The sequence below is a fragment of the Polistes dominula genome, unplaced genomic scaffold (assembly GCF_049000335.1).
Source record: "Polistes dominula isolate Pdom_NZ unplaced genomic scaffold, Pdom_raw_medaka contig_79, whole genome shotgun sequence".
NCBI classification, from domain to species: domain Eukaryota; kingdom Metazoa; phylum Arthropoda; class Insecta; order Hymenoptera; family Vespidae; genus Polistes; species Polistes dominula.
In genome coordinates, this window is record NW_028300916.1 from 3,707,617 (window position 1) to 3,732,064 (window position 24,448).

Consider the following 24,448-nt stretch of genomic DNA (forward strand, 5'->3'; position numbering starts at 1 on the left):
AAGGGTAGAATTTCACAAAGTACGTATTACATACGCACTTGAAATTTTCTACGTGTATATATGTATCTATCTATCTATGTGTGTAACTGCTTTTTCAGCGTTTGAAAAAGCACATACTTTTTCCCCGTTGAAGCACTACTACGGTGCCACCACACCATACCCAGTTTAGGTAGATTTATTTCTCGTACCTTATGTCGCTGTAGAAACTAGATATGTCTATATAAAGATACCTGTCTTTTCTCGATGCTTACTCGATAACGTAACACAAAAGATTCTCTGCTGATTCTTTCCTTTCTTTCTTTTATCCCATAGCGTTGAGTTTTTCTATTTTACTTCAACATATATATATATCTATATGTGTAATATAAAGGGAGACCTTTACATGAGGACGAAGAAGTCAAATCGCTGAGTCAAACGACGAATATACGCAGAAAATTGTTTTTTTTTTTTTTGTCTTTTTATAATATCATGCCAAAAAGATGGTATATTCTTTTATATTCTACGATATTTTCTTACGTTTAGTTTTTCTTGTCAAGCTTTGAGATTTTGAAGTACGTGATGTATACGATTCACACGATTTATTTGAAATGAATGTGGGGACAACAAATGGATATAAAAAAAGGGCTGTTATAGAAGCGAGGTTTGAAGAATTCAGGATCGAATAATCATATTGCGATTAATAATTACGCCTCGGAGTGAAAACGCACGTAGTGGTAGCTCACCTTGTCCATCAGTTGGCGAACTATTCCGTTCCATTCGCCGGTCTCGTAATCGTAAACGCCGTACTTGCCATCCGGCACGAGCTCGATCCTGTAGGTGAAGCCCACCATGTGTGCTATCTCCTTCAGCAGGTCGATGCAGAAGCCCTCGTAACGCTCGTTTCCACTGAAATTCCCTCTGCTCCTCAGCATTACGTACGGCTGCTCCTATAGGGCGGGGGAAGGGACCATAAAAAGGAGCTACCATCACCATCACCACTTTCTTCGGTCTTTAACTCAAATCCACCCTTTTCTTCCATCTTCATTCGAACCTTTCGTTCCTTTCTTTCTTTTTTTCTTTTTTATATTTTTCACTTGTTCTTCTTCTTCTTCTTCCTTTTCTTCTTCTTCATCCTTCTATCGTAACTTTCTCACCCCTTTCCTCCCCCTTACATCGATTCTTATTCTATTTTCCGACGACTCGTTTGAAGTGAAAAAAGAGAAAGGAGAAAAAAGATAGAAGTAGTATAGGAGGATAGGAAAGAAATTAGAATGAATCGATTGGTCAAAGTGTTACACTGTCTTTCTCTCTTTCTCACTCTCTGTTCACCCTCTGTTTCGATAGCGATGCCGATCGACCACTTAAATGGATTACTATTCCACAAAGCTCGTTATGTTCAGTGGTAAAAGAAAGAGAGGAAGAGAGAGAAATAGAAAGACAGAGAAGTTAGGAAGAACACGGTCTCTCTATGAATGTATAAGCAACCGACAAACCAACATCGCGAAATGATAAGTGAATAATACTCGTGTTAACTCACACAGATATTATATCGTGAAAATTCGTTTTATTGGAATTTCCATGTGAATTAATTAATGGAAAATTGATTGTTCTTACGTGAAAGAATATTTGTAGATCAAAAAGAAATGAAAAAAATCAAAACAGTAGCCAATGAAAACGCAAATAACATTTCTTTTTTGTATTTTTCTTTCGTCAGTTTGACCTCTGACCACTTAGACACACTTTTATCCACTTGTCTCGCATCGAGTATTTACCCAATCAATTTCACCTACCTATCTACCTACCTACCTACCTACCTACCTACCTACCTACTTACCTACCACTTTCCTGGCACTTACTTTAAACGTTAAGTTTAAATGTATAATACTAAGTTTCTTTCACGTTATATTTGTCATCGTTACGAGTCAATGTTACGCGAGGAAAAAGTCCCATACACAGGAAGTATGGTTTGAGATAATGGTCGACATCGTTCAGATACCCTTACGCGTACAATCTACGAACTTATGTTGTTGTTTTTTTTTTTTTTTTTTTTTGCCCAAACTCCCCATCTCTCTTATACCACATTTACGATTAATGTAGAAGAAAGGAAAAGAAAGAAAAATTTATGTACATTTTATCGGGCGAGTTTTGTACATTAAGCCAGGACACAATGATGCATTTTACTTCAATGGCAGCTAGCGAGAGATTAGTAATTTTTTCGAAGCAACATATATTGTAGAATATTTTACATTCACAAAAATTTATTATGGTTATTTTCATATGATTATTTTTCTTTTCTTTTTTTTTTATTATAATATCGTACGAATAAACGCGTAAATTTCTAATGGAAATGTTATATAAATTTGTTAAACTCACCGTCAAAAATGTACACTTAAGGTTCCACCAGCTTCTATCTCTTCGTTCCAGTTTACTGTTTCTACGATATCAAATCAACTACAGAAAGAAAGAAAGACAGAGAGAGAGAGAGAGAGAGAGCAATTAAACTTGGCAAAACGAATATTTCTTTTACGTAGGAGTTGAAATTTAATATTAAGACTTTTTAAATAGCGTTACTTCGATATAAATGCACGTCATAGTTTTGACGTTCTCGCACGTTTCTGAGAACTATGAGGAATAGCCAAGCGGAATACATAATCCATGGGGTTTGAGAGAGGGAACAGGGCTTGGTAAAGGTTAGGGAGAGAGATATATAATATTCTACACGACAACATATGCATCTTAAATCTAAAGTGTAATAATGATAATATCTATAATATAAAATATGTATTTTTGCAAAGAACAAATATCGAAGCAATAAAATTAATGAAACACATCAATGAAATGAAAAATAATGATCGATTTTGATAAATTAATGGCTTACGCAATTTCTCCACGGTTTTCCGTAGTTTTATTCTGTTTCGAGATTGATTTATTTGATTATTACGTATAATAGAAAGATCAGGAAATAAAAAGAGCATTATACAAGCGTAATCGATTAAACGAATACAAAGAAAGAGAAAAAGAGAGATAACAATAATAAAACAAACATATTAAACGAGGTACTAATCAATAAGCAGAATTATAAGTGCAATATAATCGAGTGATAAAGGGAAGAACGTGTGTTGTGGAACGTATAACATATCGATGTCTACTTGTTAGGTGAAATATAATACTACAACTACAACGAGATCAAAAAGAGATCAAAAAAAAGATCAATAGAGAAGATAAATTTTAAAATAATAAAAGGGGAGTATTATCTAAAAAAAGAGATAAGAGCAATCAAAAAATATATAAATATATATATAAATATATATGAATTCGATTGAAATCTAATAAATCAAACAAACCAAATCATACATGTCGCATGAGTTCTCTGACGATGCCGTTCCATTCGCCTGTTTCAGGATCTCTTGCACCGTACTTCCTGTCAGGTACCAAATCCAGTCGATACGAGAATCCGACTTCTCTTGCCACCGCCTCGAGCAGGTCCACGCAAAAACCATAAAACCGCGAATTCCCGGTGTAGTTCTTTTCGTAGTGCATCATCACATACGGTGTTTCCTGTCCACGAATGAAACTCATGCAAGAAATATCAAAATCGATGATATTTGATTCATCGTAAAGGTGGAAAAAATCCTTTTTGCAAAACTCCTATATATATATATATATATATATTATTTTTCTTTCTTTTTCTATTCCACGTACAATCGAACATTTTCCAGGGGGGGGGGAGGAAAGAGGGAGATAAAATAACAAAATGAAAATATTTGTCTCAATCATCGCGAAGAAATCAAACAAAATGCCTTCTTGCTTGATATTTTACCCTCTTGTTTCGCGACCGACCTACGAATATCTATTTGAAAAATCTATATGGACAATATAAATGTTACTAACAAAAAAAAAAAAAAAAAGAAAAAAAGCAAAACATTTCATAGAGAAAGAGAAAAAGAGTTATCGTAATATATTATAAATAAATAATTTATTAATTCTAAATATACAATATTAATCAACTACGATAACTTACCAATATTGTGATAACTATCAGTGTTACATTAGCTGAACTTGCTTCGTAGAATGCTGCGGTATCTGTGACGTTGACCCCAACACCAGGACGCCATTCTCCTACCTGTCACCACATTAATTTAATATTCATATTTAATAATGTCACTTATATACAAGTATATTATATGATTTTATATTTTTTTTTCAGTGAAAACTTCTTTAGAATAGGAAGTGATTATAAAAAAAGTATTCTACAATGTTGTCTAATTCTTTTTCTCTCATGTATCTTATAATCAATTTATTTGTTTGTAAAATTTTGCAGACTATACAAATATTTTAATCTATACATTTCATAATCATTAATAGGAATAATATTTATGAAATAAATAATTTAATATTAATTTTTCAATGAAATAGAAACATTTTTAAGTAGAAAAGAAATGACCTTACTACTTTTCGGACAAAACCTCACTACTTTTCGGAAAAAACCTCACTACTTTTCCGATAAGTAGTAGGGTATTTTTTATGCTTAGTTTTTTGAATGTTTCACTTCGAACGCGTGTGATCTGCACACATGATTTTTTGAAAAGAAAAACGTTTTGGTTGAAAAAATTTAAAAGAAGGTAGAAAAGAAAAAAGATAGATAATAACATATTTAAAGATTTAACACTTTGTTGACCAATCACGTGTTTACTTTTCTTTTTATAGAAAATTTGACAGAAAGTTAAACGATTCCTTAAAAATATTTAATGCATCTTTGATGATATGCAAAAGAGTCATAGGGGAAAAAAGAAGGAAGCATTATCGTTTTAAAAAATTATCCGTTTTAAAAAGGGATTATTCATAATATTATATTCCTACCTTGACCAAGGAATGCTGCTTTAACTTCAATAAGTCCAATTTAAATTGAATTCTTCGTCCTTCTTTAAATTCTATAGGCCCGGAAATTCCTTTCATTTCGACCTGTAATCAAATTGTCCTAAAATACTATCGTAATTATAGTCAAAATTTTTTTATTATATAAAACAAAAGTAAAATAATAAAAGTACGCGTTTTGATTCGATCGTTCTCGTCATAGCGTGAGATACTATTCAGAAAGAACATTTTAAAGCTCATTATACTACATCGAGAGAAAAGTGATTTAACTTTGGACAGTGTAATCGAACCCTAACTCGGATAAGATAGATTCTACTTGAAAGTCGATCAATCTTGAGGCTTTTCAGATCTTTCTCAAGTCGTTTTCTGCTTTTAATCTATGCGCGAGAAATCGTTTGATTAATTTAAAACAAAAGAGAAAATAAAGAAAGTAAAAAAACTAAAACAGAAAAAATACAAAAATTGTCAGATTTATATTATTTACATTTCTTTTCAAATATTTCGAATCACTGAGGTTATTCATATACCTACTCATCACGTTCGTAAATCGATAAAGCAAAGAAATACTAACTTCACTCGTTATTAACGAAATTGCAAAAGTATTTAACGAATCAACTAGAAGGTTAGTTAAACGTTTATTTAATAGAATAAAGTATTTCAATCTCGTTTTATTCTTAGTCAATTAAAACTATCAAAAATGATGACAATTCTAACACAATCAAACACATGGTTTCGTAATAAGATACGATTGTCATAAAATAGTTACGAGTTAGTTTTTTGAAAACACGTAGGTAAGATCAAAGCTTATTGTCAGAGACGTTCGAAGTAGAACGAATAAAATTAAATGATTGTTGGTTTTTAACTTTCTTCCTTACTTTTTTGTTTTTTATTTTTATTAGTTATCGACTTAGTCGTCGATCTAACGATACACACACATATATATATATATACTACTACTCGTAAATTTGATTGAAGTTAGTTAGAAGAAACGATAAAAAGCTTTCGTCGAGTTTTCGATGGTAGAGGGAGAGAGAGAGAGAGAGAGAGAGAGAGAGAGAGAGAGGAACGAACGATTTAATTAGAAGAAGAGTAAATGGCAGCGATGTAATCAGTAGAGGAGTTGCTTTTAAATCCGTAAAACTTTTTCAACGGAATAGGAACGTTTTCTACCCGTTCGATTTTACTCTCGTCAGCGACAAAGACTCTTTCGTCCTAATTTCAGTTAAAGCGTAAGTTACACCACAGATACGCGTACGTGATCGGAATCACATATGGTTGAAATGACTTGCTGGTCATTCGACGACGTACATTATGGTGGTTTATATGTTTTCAACCCTCGCACTATTTTCTCTACGTACAATGATCAACGTATATAATATAATATATAGATAGTATTGTAAACATATATATATATAGAGAGAGCGAGAGAGAGACAGATTTATATATATATATACATATGTGGCTAACGCGAACTGCAACCAACTCTCACCAGGGATTTTCGTGCACGGCATTTTCTCTTCTGCTATCGAAGGTGATAACAAACATCGTAAATTGAGGAGTTATTTGCTTTAGAAAGTAAAAGAGACGGATCCACGATTTGCTGTCGAAAACGTAATTTTAACCAGAGAAAAATAACGCGTTTTATTTGATAGACACCAAAACACTTGGATATCTTTTTACTAACAAGATTTCGTTTAATGTTATATTTAATAGCACGTAGAGTACATAGTACGTTTGCTAATTCTTTTTAAGAAAAAAAAAAAAAAAAAAAAAAAACAAAAGGAGAAAAGAAAAGAAAAGAAAAGAAAAGAAAAGATAAAGAAATCTAATTATACAAGGAACAAAAAGTTTAATACCAATTCGCGAACGTGATTAGAATTTTTGTTCACCTTGAACGTGAATCAAAAAATTAAAAAAAAGAAAGAAGAGAATAAAGAGAGAAAGAAAAAAAAATTACCAAATGATAATTGTAAATTGTTATTAGGTTGGTCATATTTTACCGAAGGGAATCTCCCTTTTATTTTTGAGTAAAATAAAAAAAAAACGTCATTCAGAAATCTCGCGCTCATCTTTCGTCGTTCAAACAAACGTTTCTTCTTGAAGAGAGAGAAAGAGAGAGAGTGAGAGAGAGAGAGAGAGAGAGAGAGACCAGCAGTTCAACCTTATATCCTTCGCACGCGAATGGAATATAAGAAATGGGTTTGGGGGAGGACTCTACCCTCCTCACTTGGCTTAAAAACGAAACGCAAAGGATTTTTCTGCGAAGGATTTCACAGTCCTCTCCGACTTGTTTCATATACGTGACTCTACTTTGTCTATTCTTCTTCTTCTTCTTCTTCTTTATTTTATTTTTGTCTTTTTTCTTTATTTTTCTACCTTCACTCTCCTACGAAATCTGCATATCTTTTAGTGTTGTTACACTACCGGTGGTTACTTTTGCTAGCTAATACCGTTATCCTTTTGAGCCCTTTCGACGTGACTTGAAGATTTTTTTCTTTTTTTTTTTTTTTTGCATTACGGGGATTAAATAATCTAACTCTATTTTTTTTTTCTTTTACTTTTATTTCATTGTCAGACACGATTCTAATACTACGTGTGTTGAGAATTTTATTAAAAATCGTACACGACAAAAATATCTATAGAAATTCTACGCTTACCATTAGGAGAATGAATTTTTTTGGGGATAAAATAAATGTATATGGAAGTATATACCATTATGTGACATTTGTTAAAAGTTCATTTGCTATTAATAAAGATGAAACGATGATGTACTTGTAATGATGATGATGATGATGATGATGATGATGATGATGATATCGTACTTTCTTGCTACGCGAAAATGTGCTTTTTCATTAACTAATGTCGTTACACGCGTCAACTCGTGCGTATTATTTTAATAAGCTATTTCTTTTACCTAACCAATGTTAAATATATACGAAATGCAATTAATTTATTTCGATTAGTTGCTTCGTTTAATAGAAAAAGTATCGTACGTAACTAATGAAATTATTCGTCTAATTAATTTTTATTACGACTGTTACGTTTTGTACGTAAATTTTGCGATCGATTTTCTTCAAAATGAAAAACAAGAGGAACTGTGACTTTTTTTTTTTTTTTTTTTTAAATTAATTACCCCCAATTTCGATATCGTGAACTTTCTATCTTTTGAAAAGATTTCGCGTATCGATAAGTGAAATAATAATTTAGTTCATTTTATGACCATGATAAAAGCAATATTATCGAAGATGAGATACGTAGACACGTAGTTTTACTTCACGCGTATGAAAATTAGCTTTTTAATCAAGTCTATCGAATATTGAATTTCGTTACGTACGAAATAATAGAGTAAATGTGTCCTACACTTTAATATATATATATAAAGTAGATATTTTCGACGTAGAAATTTCATGGGCAAATTTGCGAACGTGTAAACCATTCACGTGGATTTGTGATAGGAACCCACCTACCCTTTCAAAGGTGATAGTATTTCGGTGTTAAAATGAGTGCGAGGAGTATGAATCGTGTCGCGTGAATTTGAATTTACGATTGCTTGTCGAAGAACGAATATATATAGAATATGTGTATGTGTGTGTATGTGTGTGTATGACAGAGGATAGAAAAAAAATAAAAAGTGTGAAAGAAAAAAGAAAAAAAATAGAAAAAGAGAGAGAGAGAGAGAGAGAGAGAGAGAAAGAAAGAACAGGACATCGATCGAAACGTCAATGCGTATGTGAATGTGGTCGGTGAATCGAGTCAAATTGTTCCATGGAATATCGTAGTGTAAAACCACGGGGATTTCCATGAGAAGCAGGTACCTAAAAACCGCATCGATGATAGCTAATGTTCACACCAAGAATCGAAATGGTTGCACTGATATCAATGATTGTCTTCGTCTATTTTTTTAATTTTTTTTTTTTTTATTATTCTTCATAAATTATTTGTATTTTATTTGAATTTTTTCCCTTACAATATATAAAAGTTATTATTAGAAAAGTTTTCATTCAAATGAGAGAAACAAACGCGTAATTAAGCAACGAATGAAATAACAAACAAAGAGGAACTTTTAAGTGACATTTTGTAAAGTCAAGAGAGTGGGAAGAAATTAGTGTATAAAGGATAAGACGCATGTATCTGTAAAGTTAGGGAGAACTTGGGATAACATAGTAAGATCGTAAATTAATGCACACTCTCTCTCTCTCTCTCTCTCTCTCTCTCTCTCTCTCTCTCTCTTTCTCTCTCTACAAAGCAAGTATTGTTGGCCTAGTTTTAAAGTACTGACTTCCGAGCGAATTCGTGTAATAGCCAAGGACAACTTCCCTACTGTGTTTCGCTTACACGAGTGGTCATTAACTTCCTACACCCCCATATAACTCTAGCTGGGATTAAAAAGAAACTACTATGGCACTGGACGACGACCGAATTACGCAAACCACCTTAAAACCGCTTAATTATTCTAACGTTACTTTTTTGTTTTTTTTTTTATTTTTCTTCTTCGAAGAATAAGAGACTAATAATACTCGAAGACATCTACTTTACTAATTAGATTTTTCTTATTAATATTCTATCACGTTTCTTAAACGATTTTTTAATAATCATATCGAGAAAAGAAATTTCAATTAATTTACAAAGAATCAAACGCTTTTGATATCCTTTCGATAAATCGATTATACATATTGTTATAATAAAACACAATAATAGTCTGTCTATTATTTTTTGTCTATTACGTATTGAATATTTGAATAATATTAAACAGTTAATAACATTTAGATTCTATTATCTTATATCTTAATAAATATGTATGAGTAAAATGGACAAAGTTATAAGAATTCATTAGATTTACCATGATCTCTATATTCGAGGGAGGTAAGAAAAAAAGAAAAGTGTAAAAGCAAAAGGAAGAAGAAGAAGAAGAAGAAGAAGAAGAAGTAGCTTGGTTACTATGAAAATAACGTTATGAATGGAACATTTGCTTTTGAAAAGAAAGTAGAACAAAATTATCTTATGAATCGTCGGGACTCGATCATTTTTCCTTATTTCTTTTGCTTCGTTTTGGTGAAAGCAATTTTGACAAAGTTTCTCCCTTTATCTGTCTCTATCTTTTATGTGTGATGAAGGTTCACGAAAGAGAAACGAGTCGTGTTGCGGTGTAAAGAATAAACATCAACAACAATAGTGCTTATCTAGGAAGCGCTTAATTAGCGAAAACCCCAACCTTTCTCTATTTCTGTCTCTCTTCCACTATCCTATTATCGTACTTCGTGCTTGCACGATTAATCGAGACGTCGAGTAGAGACCCTCCTTCTCTCTTCCTCCTCCTCCACCACCACCATCACCATCACCACTACCATCGCTACCTCCTGATGCTTTTTCCTTTTCACCCTTCTATCTTCCTACTCTTTCGCTTTTCTAGCTTAACATCGATTCTATCTTTCTTGTTTTTTTCCTTTTTTTCTTTTTCTTCTTCTGACCGTTCTTATACAAACGTGTTTTTTTTTCTCTGATGCAATAAAAAGAGACCACTCAATTTGTAGATAACACATATGCAATTTTCCTTTCGTGTGTGTATGTATGTGTATGCATGTCATCTTTTTTCTTTTTCTAAAAAATAAAAACATAAACTTTCGTTTTAATTATTTAATTTGATCCTTTGAGAAATAGAATTTTTGATTAGGTTAAATAATAACGAGAAAGATTTGTATTTTATTTTAATTTTTGTTACTTTTTTTTCTTTTTCATTTTTAATAAGTAAATGTAAAATGTGATTTTTAACTTATGACATTTGGGGGATTTATTTCTCAGTTGAAAAAGAATTTACGTTAAAATTGTATATTCATAGTCGTTGTCGTCGTCGTCGTCGTCGTCTACGTCGTCATCACGGTTTAGCAAAATGGAAATAGTTTTTTCTATGGGATTTAAATGAAACTCTTATTTCGTTTATCCAAAAGCCTTGAAGAGTTTTAATGACCATTATAAAAATTAATCACACTTTTCTCTTATGTGAGAATTGTGTTTAATTAGTGAATAAATATGTACGAATAAATAATATAAATGTAAAAAACAAACTAGAAAAGGATTGAGAGAATTTTCATAGTTATGAATATAAGGATCAAATGAAAAAGTCACTTGGATCACATTTTAAATCTCGATTTTCCGAGAACGCGGTATCCATGGTCTTATACAAGTCGGTTATCGATACTTGAATAGATTGTATTTCCGGTTGTATCGATATTACGTGCATGGCGTGTTCATGGCTTTATCTGCTGTCGAGACTACCGCCTGTGATATAATATTTTACGAAGTACTTTTCTGTATGACTATACTATATGCACAAAGCTGTATACATGTCATATTTAATCAAATAGCTTTACAAAAATAATAAATAAATAAAAATTAATGTGTGTGTATGTGTGTAGATAATTCATACGTTTGATGTGTAACTAAACTCATATGTAATTTCAGTGAGTAATAAGCAAATGAGTAAATAAGTAAGTGATCTAATGAGTAGTGTTGATCCTACAGAGATAGAAAATCATTGATCGGTGAATACATACGCGAACGATTATATCGATGAGATAGTAATTGAATTTGATTCGATTCAATTGAGCGATTCATTGAACATCGTCTTAGGCGAGGATTTAGCGATGCGTCGAAATGTACATCAGGGACCGCTAACTAACTTAGTTACCAACGGTAATTTCTACCTTGCTCAGACTCAGAAGTTTCCACCCCCGTAGGTAGGGTTGACGTCTATTTCGAGGAGCTCGATATTCCAGCCGATATATCTCTCGACATTCTAAGGTGGCTATTCTCTATGTAATTGGGATTAAGTTAGGTAGGGAAAGAGGACCGTCCGTTTTCATAAGGTTTCCTCGTGTACGACCGATGAACTTGAACGTGCTCGAATCGTTCCGATGCTATTACCACCACCATTACTCTTATTATTATTATAATAACTGCATTGAAAAAAAAAAAAAAAAGAAGAATAAGTATTTGAAATATCGAAACGAAGAAGAATGGTTTGTGTTTCGTGTCTATGGGAAAATGACGCTAATAGTTCATATCTATATCACGTCCATTGATAAACGTTATCGTCGGTCGTTCATTCTCTAGCTAGGAACATTATTTATCTGTCGGTACCTCGCTATTTATGACGTATAAACGTGAGTGCGAATAGCATTTTGGTTAACGCGTGTGCTATGTGCGATGCTAATGACAGCCGAGTGACGTTTAGGATACCATTTTGGAAGCTTGCCAACGCATACTACGAATTTCCTTCGGGTTGAGTTCCGATACCACCGCAAGCTCTATTCTACGACGACATTTCATTTCCTGCGATACACATGTTTTCGACTCCTTCCTACGGTTTCTTAATTTTACATTGAACATACGAGATAGTTATCAAAACGTGTATGTAACAGAAGAGACACACATTTTACTAAATCGTATAATATTATACCATCTCATAATCATACAGTTATGGAAATGAATTATATTTTAGAAACGTCACACAATCATTCCTAACAAGTATACTAGACAATCTCACAATACCAGAGAGAATGCATTATCCCATGGATATTCTTCCATAAGTCCTCTTTGTGCATAACAAACAAGCAGGAAAAGCGTTTTCCCACCTTAACTGTCTCACTTTCCTTCATTCTCTCTCTCTCTCTCTCTCTTTCTCTCCCTCTCGCAACGTCTACGTTATTGTTTCACGAACATAGATACTTGTTTAACACGAAGAGAAAGTTAGTCCTTCGACCCGTTAATCGCAAGTTTCAACGGAACCCTTGACAAATGGGCTTACTAGCATTACTTGGACCTACCTTGCTTTCTATCTTCCAACGATATCATTTTGTTCCCTTCTTCCTCTCTCTCTCTCTCTCTCTCTCTCTCTCTCTCTCTCTATCTCACTCTGATTCTATCTCGATCTCCTACTATCCTGTTGGACAATTCCGAACCAGAGATAGTCCCGTTTAAGCTGCTTTTAGTCCCCAGGATTTGAAGATGGAAACGTTCGATGATGTCGTTTATGTGTCGCGTGCTACTATCAGCTAATGTCCGATAAATACACGCGAATCCACCGCAAAATCTTAATTAATCCACTTTATTGATTCGTAAATTTATTAACAAACGATTGATCGATTTGACACGAAGAGAAAAATTAACGAAAGTAGATACTACATCGGAGTATTCAAAAATGGAAGAGAATAAAAATATTGTTAGAACAAACAAGCGAGTTTGATAAAAACGTGCAGCAACCCCCTCAATCCTCTCCTGACCTCCTCCCACCCCCCAATTACCCAGCTTTGAGATTATCCGTAACTCGAGGTGCAGAAGAGGGACGCGAGAAAAGGGGTTTTTTTTTGGTTGGTTGGTACGAGTTCAGCTGCGATAAAAAAGAGCGGTCGATGCCAAAGTTCGAACACCTGTCGATAGAATAGAGCATAAGAGGGGACGTGGGAGGTGGGAGGGTGGGGGGGGGGGAGGTAAGCCTTTTTGTTTTTTTTTCTCCATAACAGACACGTGGATTGGTCGTAAAAGGAGTATGCGCGAAATTCCATCGTTGGTGAGATAGGGTCGTGCTTATCGTAAATTTCAAGCATCCTTCCGTGGATTTTTCTGCTTGAATCGAGAACGAGAGTAACAAAAAAAGAAAAAAAAATAAAAAGAGTAAAAAAAGAAGGTAAAAATCTATTTCTCTCTACGATCGACAAATTTTGATCCATCGGTAGGAAGGAGAAAAAAAAATATGTAGCCAAGAGTTTATACTTTAAAGATTGACGACGAAAAATTTTCCTCTCCTTCTGTATCGTATCATCGTAAAAAATCTATATATATATATGAATATTCTAGATAAATGATTTTTCCTTTTTTTTTCTTTTCTCTCTATCAGTTTGTTTTTTTTTCTAACCCGAAGGGCGTCATTGATGTGCTCGTTACGGTGTTGTCTATGCATTTGTATTTTATCCTTGTCCATTTTTGTTTTATTTTTTATTTTGTGAAAAAGGAAAAAAAAAATATATATATATATATATATATGGTAGAGGAACACGTAGCATCACCGGAAACACTCCAGGCGGAAAGATTTAAAACGGTTTAAACGGTTTGCATAACGAGAAAACTACGAGAGTAGAGTTGGTAGAGAGTAGTATCAGCGTGAGTCGATTTACATGGTTAAAAGGTTAGCCTAGCTCGGTGTTATATTCTCTCGTTCCCATCAACCTCTTGCTTACCGTATCTTTCATGAAAACAACCAGAAGAGAAGAGAAGAGAAGAGAAGAGAAGAGAAGAGATGGTAGTCGTGCAAATATGTAACTGATGCCAAAGGAGAAGAAGTAGAAGGGTAAACAAAAATTTGCACCTGTGCCAAAATCGACCTATACGTAGAAAAGATGCTTTAAAGGACGAAGGAAGGATGCTTCAGTTAAGAGAATACAAACGGAGAAAAGAGAAAGAAAGACACAGAATAAAAAAAAAACAAAATCACAGAGAGAGAGAGAGAGAGAGAGAGACCAGCTAATCCCGCAATAAACGCGTTTGGAGTTACGCCAAGTAGTTTTATGGCTTTTACGCTATCACAGATATGCTTTTAAATAGAGCGAAAGAGTGAGAGAGAGAGAGAGAAATCAAGATAGATGGAGACAAAGACAAAGAGGAGAAACAGTATTTACACACTGTAAAATAATATCAAAAGTATACTTTACAAGAGGATTTTCTTTCATTTCTATTTTATTTTTTTATTTGTTCCTCCACCCACTTGATCAAGATAAAATAGTCCTTTAGAAGGAAAACACACTAACACATTTAACCAACGTTTAAATATATCTCCCAGTTTCTCTCATGGTTATCTCTCAATATGCAACTTCGTAATTATCTAATGGACTTGTAATGGACTATCCATACTCATATTCCCTTTATTGTTCCTTTTATTTCCGGTATTATACATTCAATTTCACAATGATTCTCTTTTTCTTCTGTTTTTTTTTTTTTTTTTTTTTATATTTATACGACTAAAATATCGATAAAAGAATCTCGAGAATAATCGTGGAAAATATATGTTATTCAATAATTTACACAAAAAGGAGAAGGTGTTAACATAATTTCGATTATCCTTGATTAACGATAAGATCATTGACAATTGTGAATAATGATCGAATAGATAACCCTCATTAAAAGATGCTAATTTAACCCCATTCGACTTAACACAACGATCTACATCAATCATAATTCAGAATCCGGTATTGGATAGGCGCGTTAGTTTGGTATTCGTTCTGGACCATTCTGAAATTCCACAGAGGGTTGGTAAGATGGAAATATCTTGAGTCGATTAGAGCCCTTCGTAGAACTACCAACCGATATTGGAATCTCTTTATCTCTCTCTCTCTCTCTCTCTTTCTCTACGTGCCAGGTGGTTATTAAATTAATGCGTGTCAGAGTTTAAGTGTTCTTTTCTTTTTTTTTTCTTTGGGGGGAAATGAACAAGAACGATCTTTGGACAATATGTTCATTACGAATCCTTATTAGATATTACATTCCGTTTCTAGTCGTACGAAGAACATTGCAAAGATAATGATGATGATGATGATGATGGTGATGATGGTGATGATGATGGTGATGATATCGATCGATCGTCCTTTCACCTATATTTCTTCCATCTTTGGAAATGTTAAATCGTTCATCGAGTAAAAGTCTTTTTCACGCCTCTTCGATTTTAATCTTTTCGATCGATTTTTTTGTTGTCGAACACGATCGATCGAAAAGACTAAGACCCTGATCGATGAGTTTTAGAAAGTGTTTTTTTTTTTTATTTTTTTTATTTTTTCATCCTTGGTAAATCCGGAAGTGATCGATCGAGCGAACCATTAAAGCGGAGATTACGTTTGATCTCGATGGAAAAAATACAAAAAATAAAAATAAAAAAATAAAACCCAGTAAAAATTGTACACAGTCAAGGTAGATATACACGATACGGGAAAATTCATCGGTAAACTCGTGGTAGATCGTTGAGATAGATATAATACGATCGTACTACGATACTCCTAGTTAATCATTTCCTTGGAGAATCATCGATTCGAATAAATTATTATTCCCTACGTTTTTCCCAAGGGAATATCAGTTTCGATGCGTATTCCACGTTGATGTTCGCGTTCCCTGATAGATTCACAAATTTATAGTCGATCCCATACCGTTCTTCAATTAAATGCTAAACGCAATGCAATCTATCATTGCACAAGTATTTTTAATTATTCGATAGGGAATATTCAATAGGTAATATGCATTTTCTTTTTTCTTTCAATAATAATAATAATTATTATATAGTAATATATAATAGTAATATACATATATACATATAGTAATTTTGAGTTGTAAATGTATTTAATTAAAAATATAATAATTGACATTTAAAAAAAAAAAACAAAGAAGTGTGTTTTCTATATTTTAGATCGATAATTCAGGTTGAGAATACATTTGAAATTAATAGAGCTTTCAACGATAATGGAACTGTTTCGTGTTATACTTTGCATCGTTTTTCTTGAAACAACGAAGAAAAGAAGAAGAAAAAAAAATGATAACTATTACCACATTCGCGATCAGAGCGAAACTTGGCGCAAAGTAGAACAAGAGCAACCAAGCTGCTTTAATAGCAAAAAGGTTGGAGAACTTAACGCGAGATATATGATATGGATTTACTCGAAGAAGAACGAACGTTCGATAAAGAAGCTGCTGCTTCTACTGCTGCTACACGTTTTATGTTAAAAACGAAAAGTTGAGAAGTCGTGGTTATATGGAAGAAGAACTTTCGTGTATCGAGATATGCGAGAACAGATGCATATGCATGAAAATGCATTTAAACGGACAAAAAGATAGGTAAGAAGATATATATATATATATATTTTTTTTTCACGAGTATAAAATATTATATTGTCCATTTCTTTCTAATATATATTATATTATACTTTGCAAAATTCTTTTTCTTTTCTCTATCTTTTTCTTTTTTCATTTTTTTGTTAATTCTTGAAACAAACAAAAAATTACTGACCAAAGAAGAAGCCAAGTATTCTTTGAAAAATAAATATACAATTTTAAATTGAAATTTATTTCAAATTTATGCGAATTTAAATGTGCATTTCTTGAACACATTAAACAAGAACTACTTTACATAACGCATACTTGGGACAATTAAATAAGAGATTCTTATTGTATATGGAAGCTAATTTGAAATCATAACACGCATATTTCAACGTTTGATGATTTACAAAACGAGTAGATGACCGCTAGGAACACGGAAATGGTTGACCCGTTCGAAATTGCATTTATGTATCGACTTTCCCTTCCTTCTATACTTTCCAAATGGTACGCAATCCATCCGGACGGTTATGGAAACGCATATTTTCCCCCGTTCCCTCCAATCCCGCACATTCTATTTATTTTTTTCTTTTTTCTTTCTTTTTTATGCGCGTGAAAAAAATATATGATTTCCGTTCTTCCAACAGTTTCCCCACTCGTAGAAATAAAATTTATTCTGTTATCGAAAAGAAACGTGAGAGAGAGAGAGAGAGAGAGAGAGAATAACAAAAAAAAAAATAAAAGAGATTATAATACAAACCAGTACAATCTGTATTTTCCATTCTTTTTCCATTTCTTCGAGTCATGCAAACTTTGCAAATCTCTTGTACTAGAAAAATATAGTAAAGAGTTAACGTATGAAATTCGAAGGTGAGAATAGAAAAAGAATAGAAGAGAATTTTTAATATGAATTGTTAAAATATATATTTCATTTATAATTGTTATTATTCTAAATACAAATTATAAGTTAAATTATCATAATTTATAAGAACATTATTTCTATTATAGAGATGCAATCCTATATATTATATATTTAAATTAAATTATTATTATATATTAAATTAATAATTACAAAAAAAAAGTAAAAATTACTGTAATTAAATTATTATTCTAAATATCAATTTAAAAAGTTACATTTTAATATTATTTATAAGAACATTAGCTTATTATAAGTATATGCAACCCTATATATTATATTATTAATAATTATTAAATAAAAATTTACAAAACAAGTAAAAATTATTATAACTAAGTAATAATAATGACTTTTTTAATTTGTATGATCTGCACACATGATTTTTATTTATTTTTCTTTCAACTAGATTTACGATTATCGATCAGATATTGTGTTTCGAGTGATTAGAAAATAAAATCGAAGGAAAGTAAAGCGTTGGAAGTACCTACGGGTTGAACAACGAAAGAAAACTAAATGTTGAAAACGGTCGTTAAATCGAATAGGAAAAAGCGCAATGTCATGGAAAGATATGTGATTTCTGTTCGTGGCAGCTTTGAAAACCGTTCATCACGGTATTAAACAATTTATCCACAGGAGAGACTGTCGCACAACACGTCGCACCATACTTCGCGAGTGCGAACCGTTGATTGAAATTTATTACAAGTTACTTTTTTCGTTTGTTTTGTATTTATTTATTTATTTATTTATTTATTTTTTGTTGTTGGTCGTTGCGATTTTTCGTTCGTTTTCAAGAAAAAAAACTGGACCATCTCTGAACCCACCAACGCCATCGTCAATTCCAAAATCCCATATGCGAGGCCATAATTCTTTTAGAAACAATCTTTTGTTTTCTTTCATTTTGTCCAACGCGACTGTACACGATTTTTGTTTCATGTTTTATACCGTAGTTGAGGTTTTTTTTATTAATTATTAAAAATAATTCTCACACATCAATTTTCGATATACTATTCTCTAAGTTATAATTTAATAATTATTTTTTCAAATGGTTGTTTCTTCTTTTTTTTTTATCGATTTAAACAGAGAATTTGTAGTCGTTGAGTTTTTGTTTTTATTCCTTTTGATTCTTTAACTCGACACACCTGAATTTTCTCCAACGAACAATATTTCTTGTCTCAATCACTCCTTCCACGATTGCTTTCCTATCTTTCTTTTTATCTTTTCTTTTTTTATTTATTTATTTTTTTTGCTTTCTCTCTCTCTCTCTCTCTCTCTCTCTATCTTTTGTATCTATTCGATTCGTTGTCCGTTCCCCATCGTTCTGTCGTATCAAATATTTGCCCGCAAGGGAACTAACCGAGTATCCAAGATTCGTTCTGTGTCTCTTAACGTTAGTTTTATCTTTTTCTAGTTTTCAAAGGTTTGGATAAAAGTTACGAATATGAAAAAGAAGAAGAAGAAGAAGAAGAAGAAGAAAAAGATGAAAAGTGTAAGTCAATTTTCGTCAATCGAAGAGAAAGTATATTACATACTGAATACCATTCAATGATGGTATACGTCGTACGATAAATATATGCAAAAGATGTTCAGAGAAAGATAAGAAAAAAGTTGCTCAAAATATACTAACTTATGTCAAGTTTCCAACATCTTTTAAAAAGAACGAAAAAAAACGGAACGATTTATCAATTTGAATTCAGAACGCTCATCTACGAAGTTCATGGGGAACGTTTGGTAAGTAGAAAATTTCATTGGGGAAAAGTCGAAGGTAGAAAATCGTTAAGAATATTTACGAAGAAGAAAATATTTAGTGGTATTATAAAAAAGGCTAAGGTTTAAAAAAAAAAAATCAAGAAACTACCCCCCCACCCCCCAAAAAAAATGAAAGAAAAAGAACACCGAAAGATAACGCGTTGAATTTAGAATGATTTAACGAATTAGTATGTTCCTCTCGTTTTTCGTCGAAACTTTGAAGACACTGGCTATAGTTCGATCGAAGAAAAGAATTTAGAAACTTTCTAAAAAACAAAAAAGAAAAGTCTCGATGATCCCACCTTTGGAGAAGAAGTCCGTTGATTCTTTCAAAAGTATCAGCATTTTCTAAAAAAACGTCGAAGGATGATAGAGCATTAAGAGAATCGCGAATTTTAGAGGGGGATGTTCGTTTGTTCGAACGATCGGTGGGTGATTGAACCATAAAAAGAAGGAGGGAAAAAACAAAAGATAGAAAAATAAAAAAAAATAAAAATATAAAAACCGAACGAACGTGTAAACGAATAACAGGTCTCTCTCAACGTTGAACACACCTAGTCGAATCCACGCTCTATCTGTCATCCAATCCTCGAATGAAAAAAAAAACTCCCTATAGTGTTTCAAGATAAACATTTTAAGTCTTAAAATTGAAACTCTCGTAGAGAGAGAGAGAGAGAGAGAGAGAGAGGATCGTTATTAAATTAAGAACATTATTTAAAAGTAAAAAAGAAAAAAAAGAACAAATGTAAGTTATAACAAATTCGTAAATTTACATTAAGAATTACATTTCAATCAAATATTTTCCATGTTAACTACATTTACGTTATAACATTTTCAACATTCATAGAGATTAAAGTGAACTCTCATTCGAACAATTTCTATTTAAAGTTTCTACAGTATCTATTCAAAGTTATATAATTATAATATAAGTTTGAAATATCTGTAAATATATGCTTGAATTACTTTTTAATCGATGTGTAAGAACTGAAGTTACTTTTATTTTGTTTCTATTATCTTTTTACAATTTGAAAAGTGATTGAAACGAATAAAGGATCTATCAAGAAGGACTTACGGAATTGATGTAATTAATAAGAGACAATCCACCATCCCAAGGGTGTTCGAGTTCACAGGAAATATTGGCAGGCCTCAAAGCGTGCGATTGTTCAAGAGTCCTTAAACCCACTGCAAAAACTTGCACACTGTCGTACATTAATGCTGGTTCCGCCTGAAATAAAAAAAAAAAAAAAAAAATAAAACCAAATTAATCGAAACTCACATATTATTTATTTTGTAAATTTCAAATACATTGAGAAAAGAAAATAATCATCGATAATTTATGTGCTTTCGTCGATTTGTTGAAAGCTGAGATAAAGGAAGGTTTTAATTAATAACTTTTCTCTACAAACAAATAACTATAGATTTCTGATATTTTTACACACATGAACAAAATAGTTGGCATTACTTTATATGACATTCCTTTTCTCGTTTCAACCTTTCTCACTTTGGCGTTTCATTGTGCGAATGTCCAACCCTGTTTTCCCTTGATTTTCATACAACCGCTACGGAACGATGAGCAAAAGAAGAAAGTAGAAAAATATGAAAGGCTATAAAAAGCAATGTTGGTAGTCAGGGTCTGCATGCAAAAGTACATTACATTCTATGTTGTATCGTGTTCTGTTTCGGTTGCATCTGCTTGTGGTACCGGCTGTGGGCACTTTGCTTTTATGTTCTCGCCATATTCGAGTTCTCGATTTGATCTTTCTACACAATAGCAAAGTAGCTACACATTTTTTCACCCTTTCCTACATTTATTCTTTATCATGTGAATGTTGTACAATTCAAAAATTACTTTTCTTTTTTAATAATTAAATATCATTGATAAAGAAAAAAAAAAGAATATGAAGAGAAAACTTTGAAACATCAACAATCAAATGTTATTGAAATTGCCAACATAAGTTAATTTATGCATACATATCCAACCGATTTCAACACTTCTGACAATTTAACTATCCTTGTCTCAAATTTCTCTACCTGAGAGAAATTCAATCTATCTTGATAAGGGAACGAGGCAATTAATTTTGCATACTTGTTACTTCCATCATTGTGTTGACAAGTTTTAGTATTAACTGTACCAGGGTTATACGATATTTCATTATTACAACTGGACAAAATTATGAATAATGATTTGTTAAGGTATTCAAATGTAATATTATATTACGTATTAGTTGTAACTATTAGGATAAATGAATAAATAAAAATATTAAATCAAATCAAAAATAAATCAAATCAGATGAAATCAAATCAAATCAAATTAAATCAAACGAAATGAAAACGAGTGCAAGCAATCGATCTATCTTTGATCGTAACGAATATTGTAATGCGGTAATTGAGAACCCATGAATAATATCGATCCGAATTTCACCTGATTATATTCGAAGCCTGTTATTGACAGATATTTTCGAGATGATATTCCTCCCAACTAACCTCCCATGTTAGTCGTCGACGTGACATTGGTAAGAGCTTATTTTTATTAAAAAACAAACAAACAAAAATTGAAGAAAAGTTTGACAAGCGATTTCGAATCGCGAGACTTCATGTTACTTATATTTGTTAAATGAATTTAATACTTTCGAAAAGGTAGTAGATTTCTCTCTTCAGTTTGTCTTTCGCAAATACGTCTCCAGCGTTCGTGGTTGTAATGGAGTAGTAATGCAAAATGTGCTAGGTTCCCATGAGAATCTGTACATATATGCAATTGTCTTCTACTGAAAAAAAAAAAAAAAAAGTAAAAAGGGAATATAAAACTAATCCGAGTTGGTACCTCTTTCATTGTGTGTTTCGTTTTTTATATTATTTTATATATAAATATATAACTAGTGTATAATAATCATTCTATTATAAGTAGAGTGTATTAGAATAATAAAAAAAATTATTAATTAATTGATGTGATTGTCTATTATTGTTTAAAAGCTCGGAAATATTGATCGGAGTACCGTCCTCTTCGAGATTCACCTTTCTCTGTGAAAGTTCTTATATTGAATGTTGTTTATATGACTTTTCCAAATGTTGCACATGCGTGCAACGTAAATAGTATTCCTAATAAAGAGAATTTAAGATTAATGAATTAAAATTAATAAGATTCTGTCGATTAATTAACAATTATTTTAATAGTCTAATATACTTTACTTAAATTAGAATAATTATTATACACGTTTTATATATATATACACATACGATTATGCATAAACCTTTGATAAAGTTACAAAATAATACAAAAGCATTATCAGGAATCTCTTAACTTTCCAAAAGTTATGATAGTTGCTAGTCGTGGTACGTGCACCCTATACCAAGTTAATTAAAGCGTGCTTCTAATTGGACCAAGTTTACTGTAACAGGACAAAGTTTCAGCTTTTGCGTGTCTCTCACAATCGATTCATACGAGTCAAACAAGTATAGAGAAAAAGAGAGATAGAAAGACATTTTCCTTTTCGATTGTTGCGTGCAATGAGTAACACTGAATTTAACAGAAACTTTGTTAATGTAAAATACATTAGTAACTACGTTTTGGTAGATAAGTATATACAATATTGTTCTTCATCCGACAAGCCAAAGATTCGCTTAGAACTTCGAATTCCCATAAATGTAAGTAAGCGCATGGCATTCCATGAGAAATGGAATAAGTTTCATTATAGTCGCATGAGTTAGTTTCGTTAACGGGTCATTGGAACACAGAACTCGACGTTTAGATAAATGTGTAACTTTTGTTGAAGAACTTTAAACGAAAGATTGCTAGAAACGCTACGATCAAGAACGAGCTTAATAATAGTAATTAATTCATCCTGGAGGGTTGGCACGGTGTGTTCGGTAAATTGGACAACTGGTCTATACACACCAGGAAGAATCGATGTACACGAGTTCCGAGTATCCCGTTAATTGCCTCGCGCTTGGTTTAGTTGGGGGAATACGCGTCGAATGGATAGATGGTTAGAGAAAGACAGAAGGATATAGGAAAGTATGGAGGGAGAGAGAGAGAGAGAGGAATAGGGGAAGATTTAAGAGAGAGAGGTGATCATACCTCGTGCCACCTCTTCCTGTTACCACAGCAAATTTTGCGAGAACAAATAATAGAAAGAACGATTTTCAAATAATTGAAACTTTACGATATTATCAGAATATTTTCCATCTTCTTTTTCTTCTTATTAAACTTTTTAATAAGAGTTTGTCAACCTTACTCCTTTATTATACTTTTCTTTTTTTTTTCGATATATATGCTGATTCTTGTAAGTGGAACAGCAGAGAACCTGTCCCAGTTGCAAGAATCATCCTGTATACTTATATGCACATATGTATATGTTATATAAGTTACTTCACGTAAGAGAAGTTTATTAAAAGTGACATTTTTTGCAGCGACCAGTCCCGTTTTTCATCTCGAATGACTCGTTGGTAAGTAATTAGCATTTAAAACGAAATGTAAATAATTCTGGCCAACTCTGTAATACTACAGATACTCTTTCTTTTTTTCTTCAAATTTATTTCTCACCTTTCTACTATGTCATTCTTCGCGTCAGAATAAAAAAAAAAAAAAAAAAACAGTATTTATTATAAGCATTAATATTTTCTTATATATGTTTTACATTCTCGTTTTTCTATTATTTTCAAAGATTTTTAAACGTGAACATCTTAATATTTCAATTCTTCAAACCGGACAAACAATATACAAAAAGTTTTCTTTATACAGTAGAACCGATTGTTTGATTTAGATCGAAAGACAAATATCGACGTAAGAAAAAAAAAATACTTTTTTTAATTATTTGTAGTGGAAAACGAAGAAAAGAACTTTGTTCAAGAACGTTTTATCCTATCGATTTGATAAATCAAGATAGGGTAAACCGAAAGAGTTAGAGAGCTATCGTTTAAATTTTAAAGTCCACTCCTTGCCCTATCGAAATCTCGAGCATACTTTGGTTAAATTATTGACGTTACTGAGAGTAGGTAGGTACTTTCAAGTCAGATTCAGAATCTGCACGTGTCCCTTATTAAATAATTCTTACGATTCTATTGACTTAAAATGATAAAATTTGTCTT

The 24,448-nt window shown here is 32.2% G+C and overlaps 1 protein-coding gene across 1 annotated transcript in view; it reads right to left on the bottom strand.

The window, feature by feature from the left end:
- The window catches only part of LOC107074268 (glutamate receptor ionotropic, kainate 2), a 77,179-nt gene that overhangs the window by 11,201 nt on the left and 41,530 nt on the right, over positions 1-24,448 (bottom strand). The window contains exons 8-12 of the mRNA XM_089170902.1: positions 20,436-20,588; positions 4,840-4,941; positions 4,001-4,102; positions 3,334-3,537; positions 723-926 (exon numbers count right to left, since the gene is read on the bottom strand). Coding sequence (XP_089027028.1) covers positions 723-926; positions 3,334-3,537; positions 4,001-4,102; positions 4,840-4,941; positions 20,436-20,588 — 765 coding nt within the window. The remainder of the gene's footprint in view (positions 1-722; positions 927-3,333; positions 3,538-4,000; positions 4,103-4,839; positions 4,942-20,435; positions 20,589-24,448) is intronic.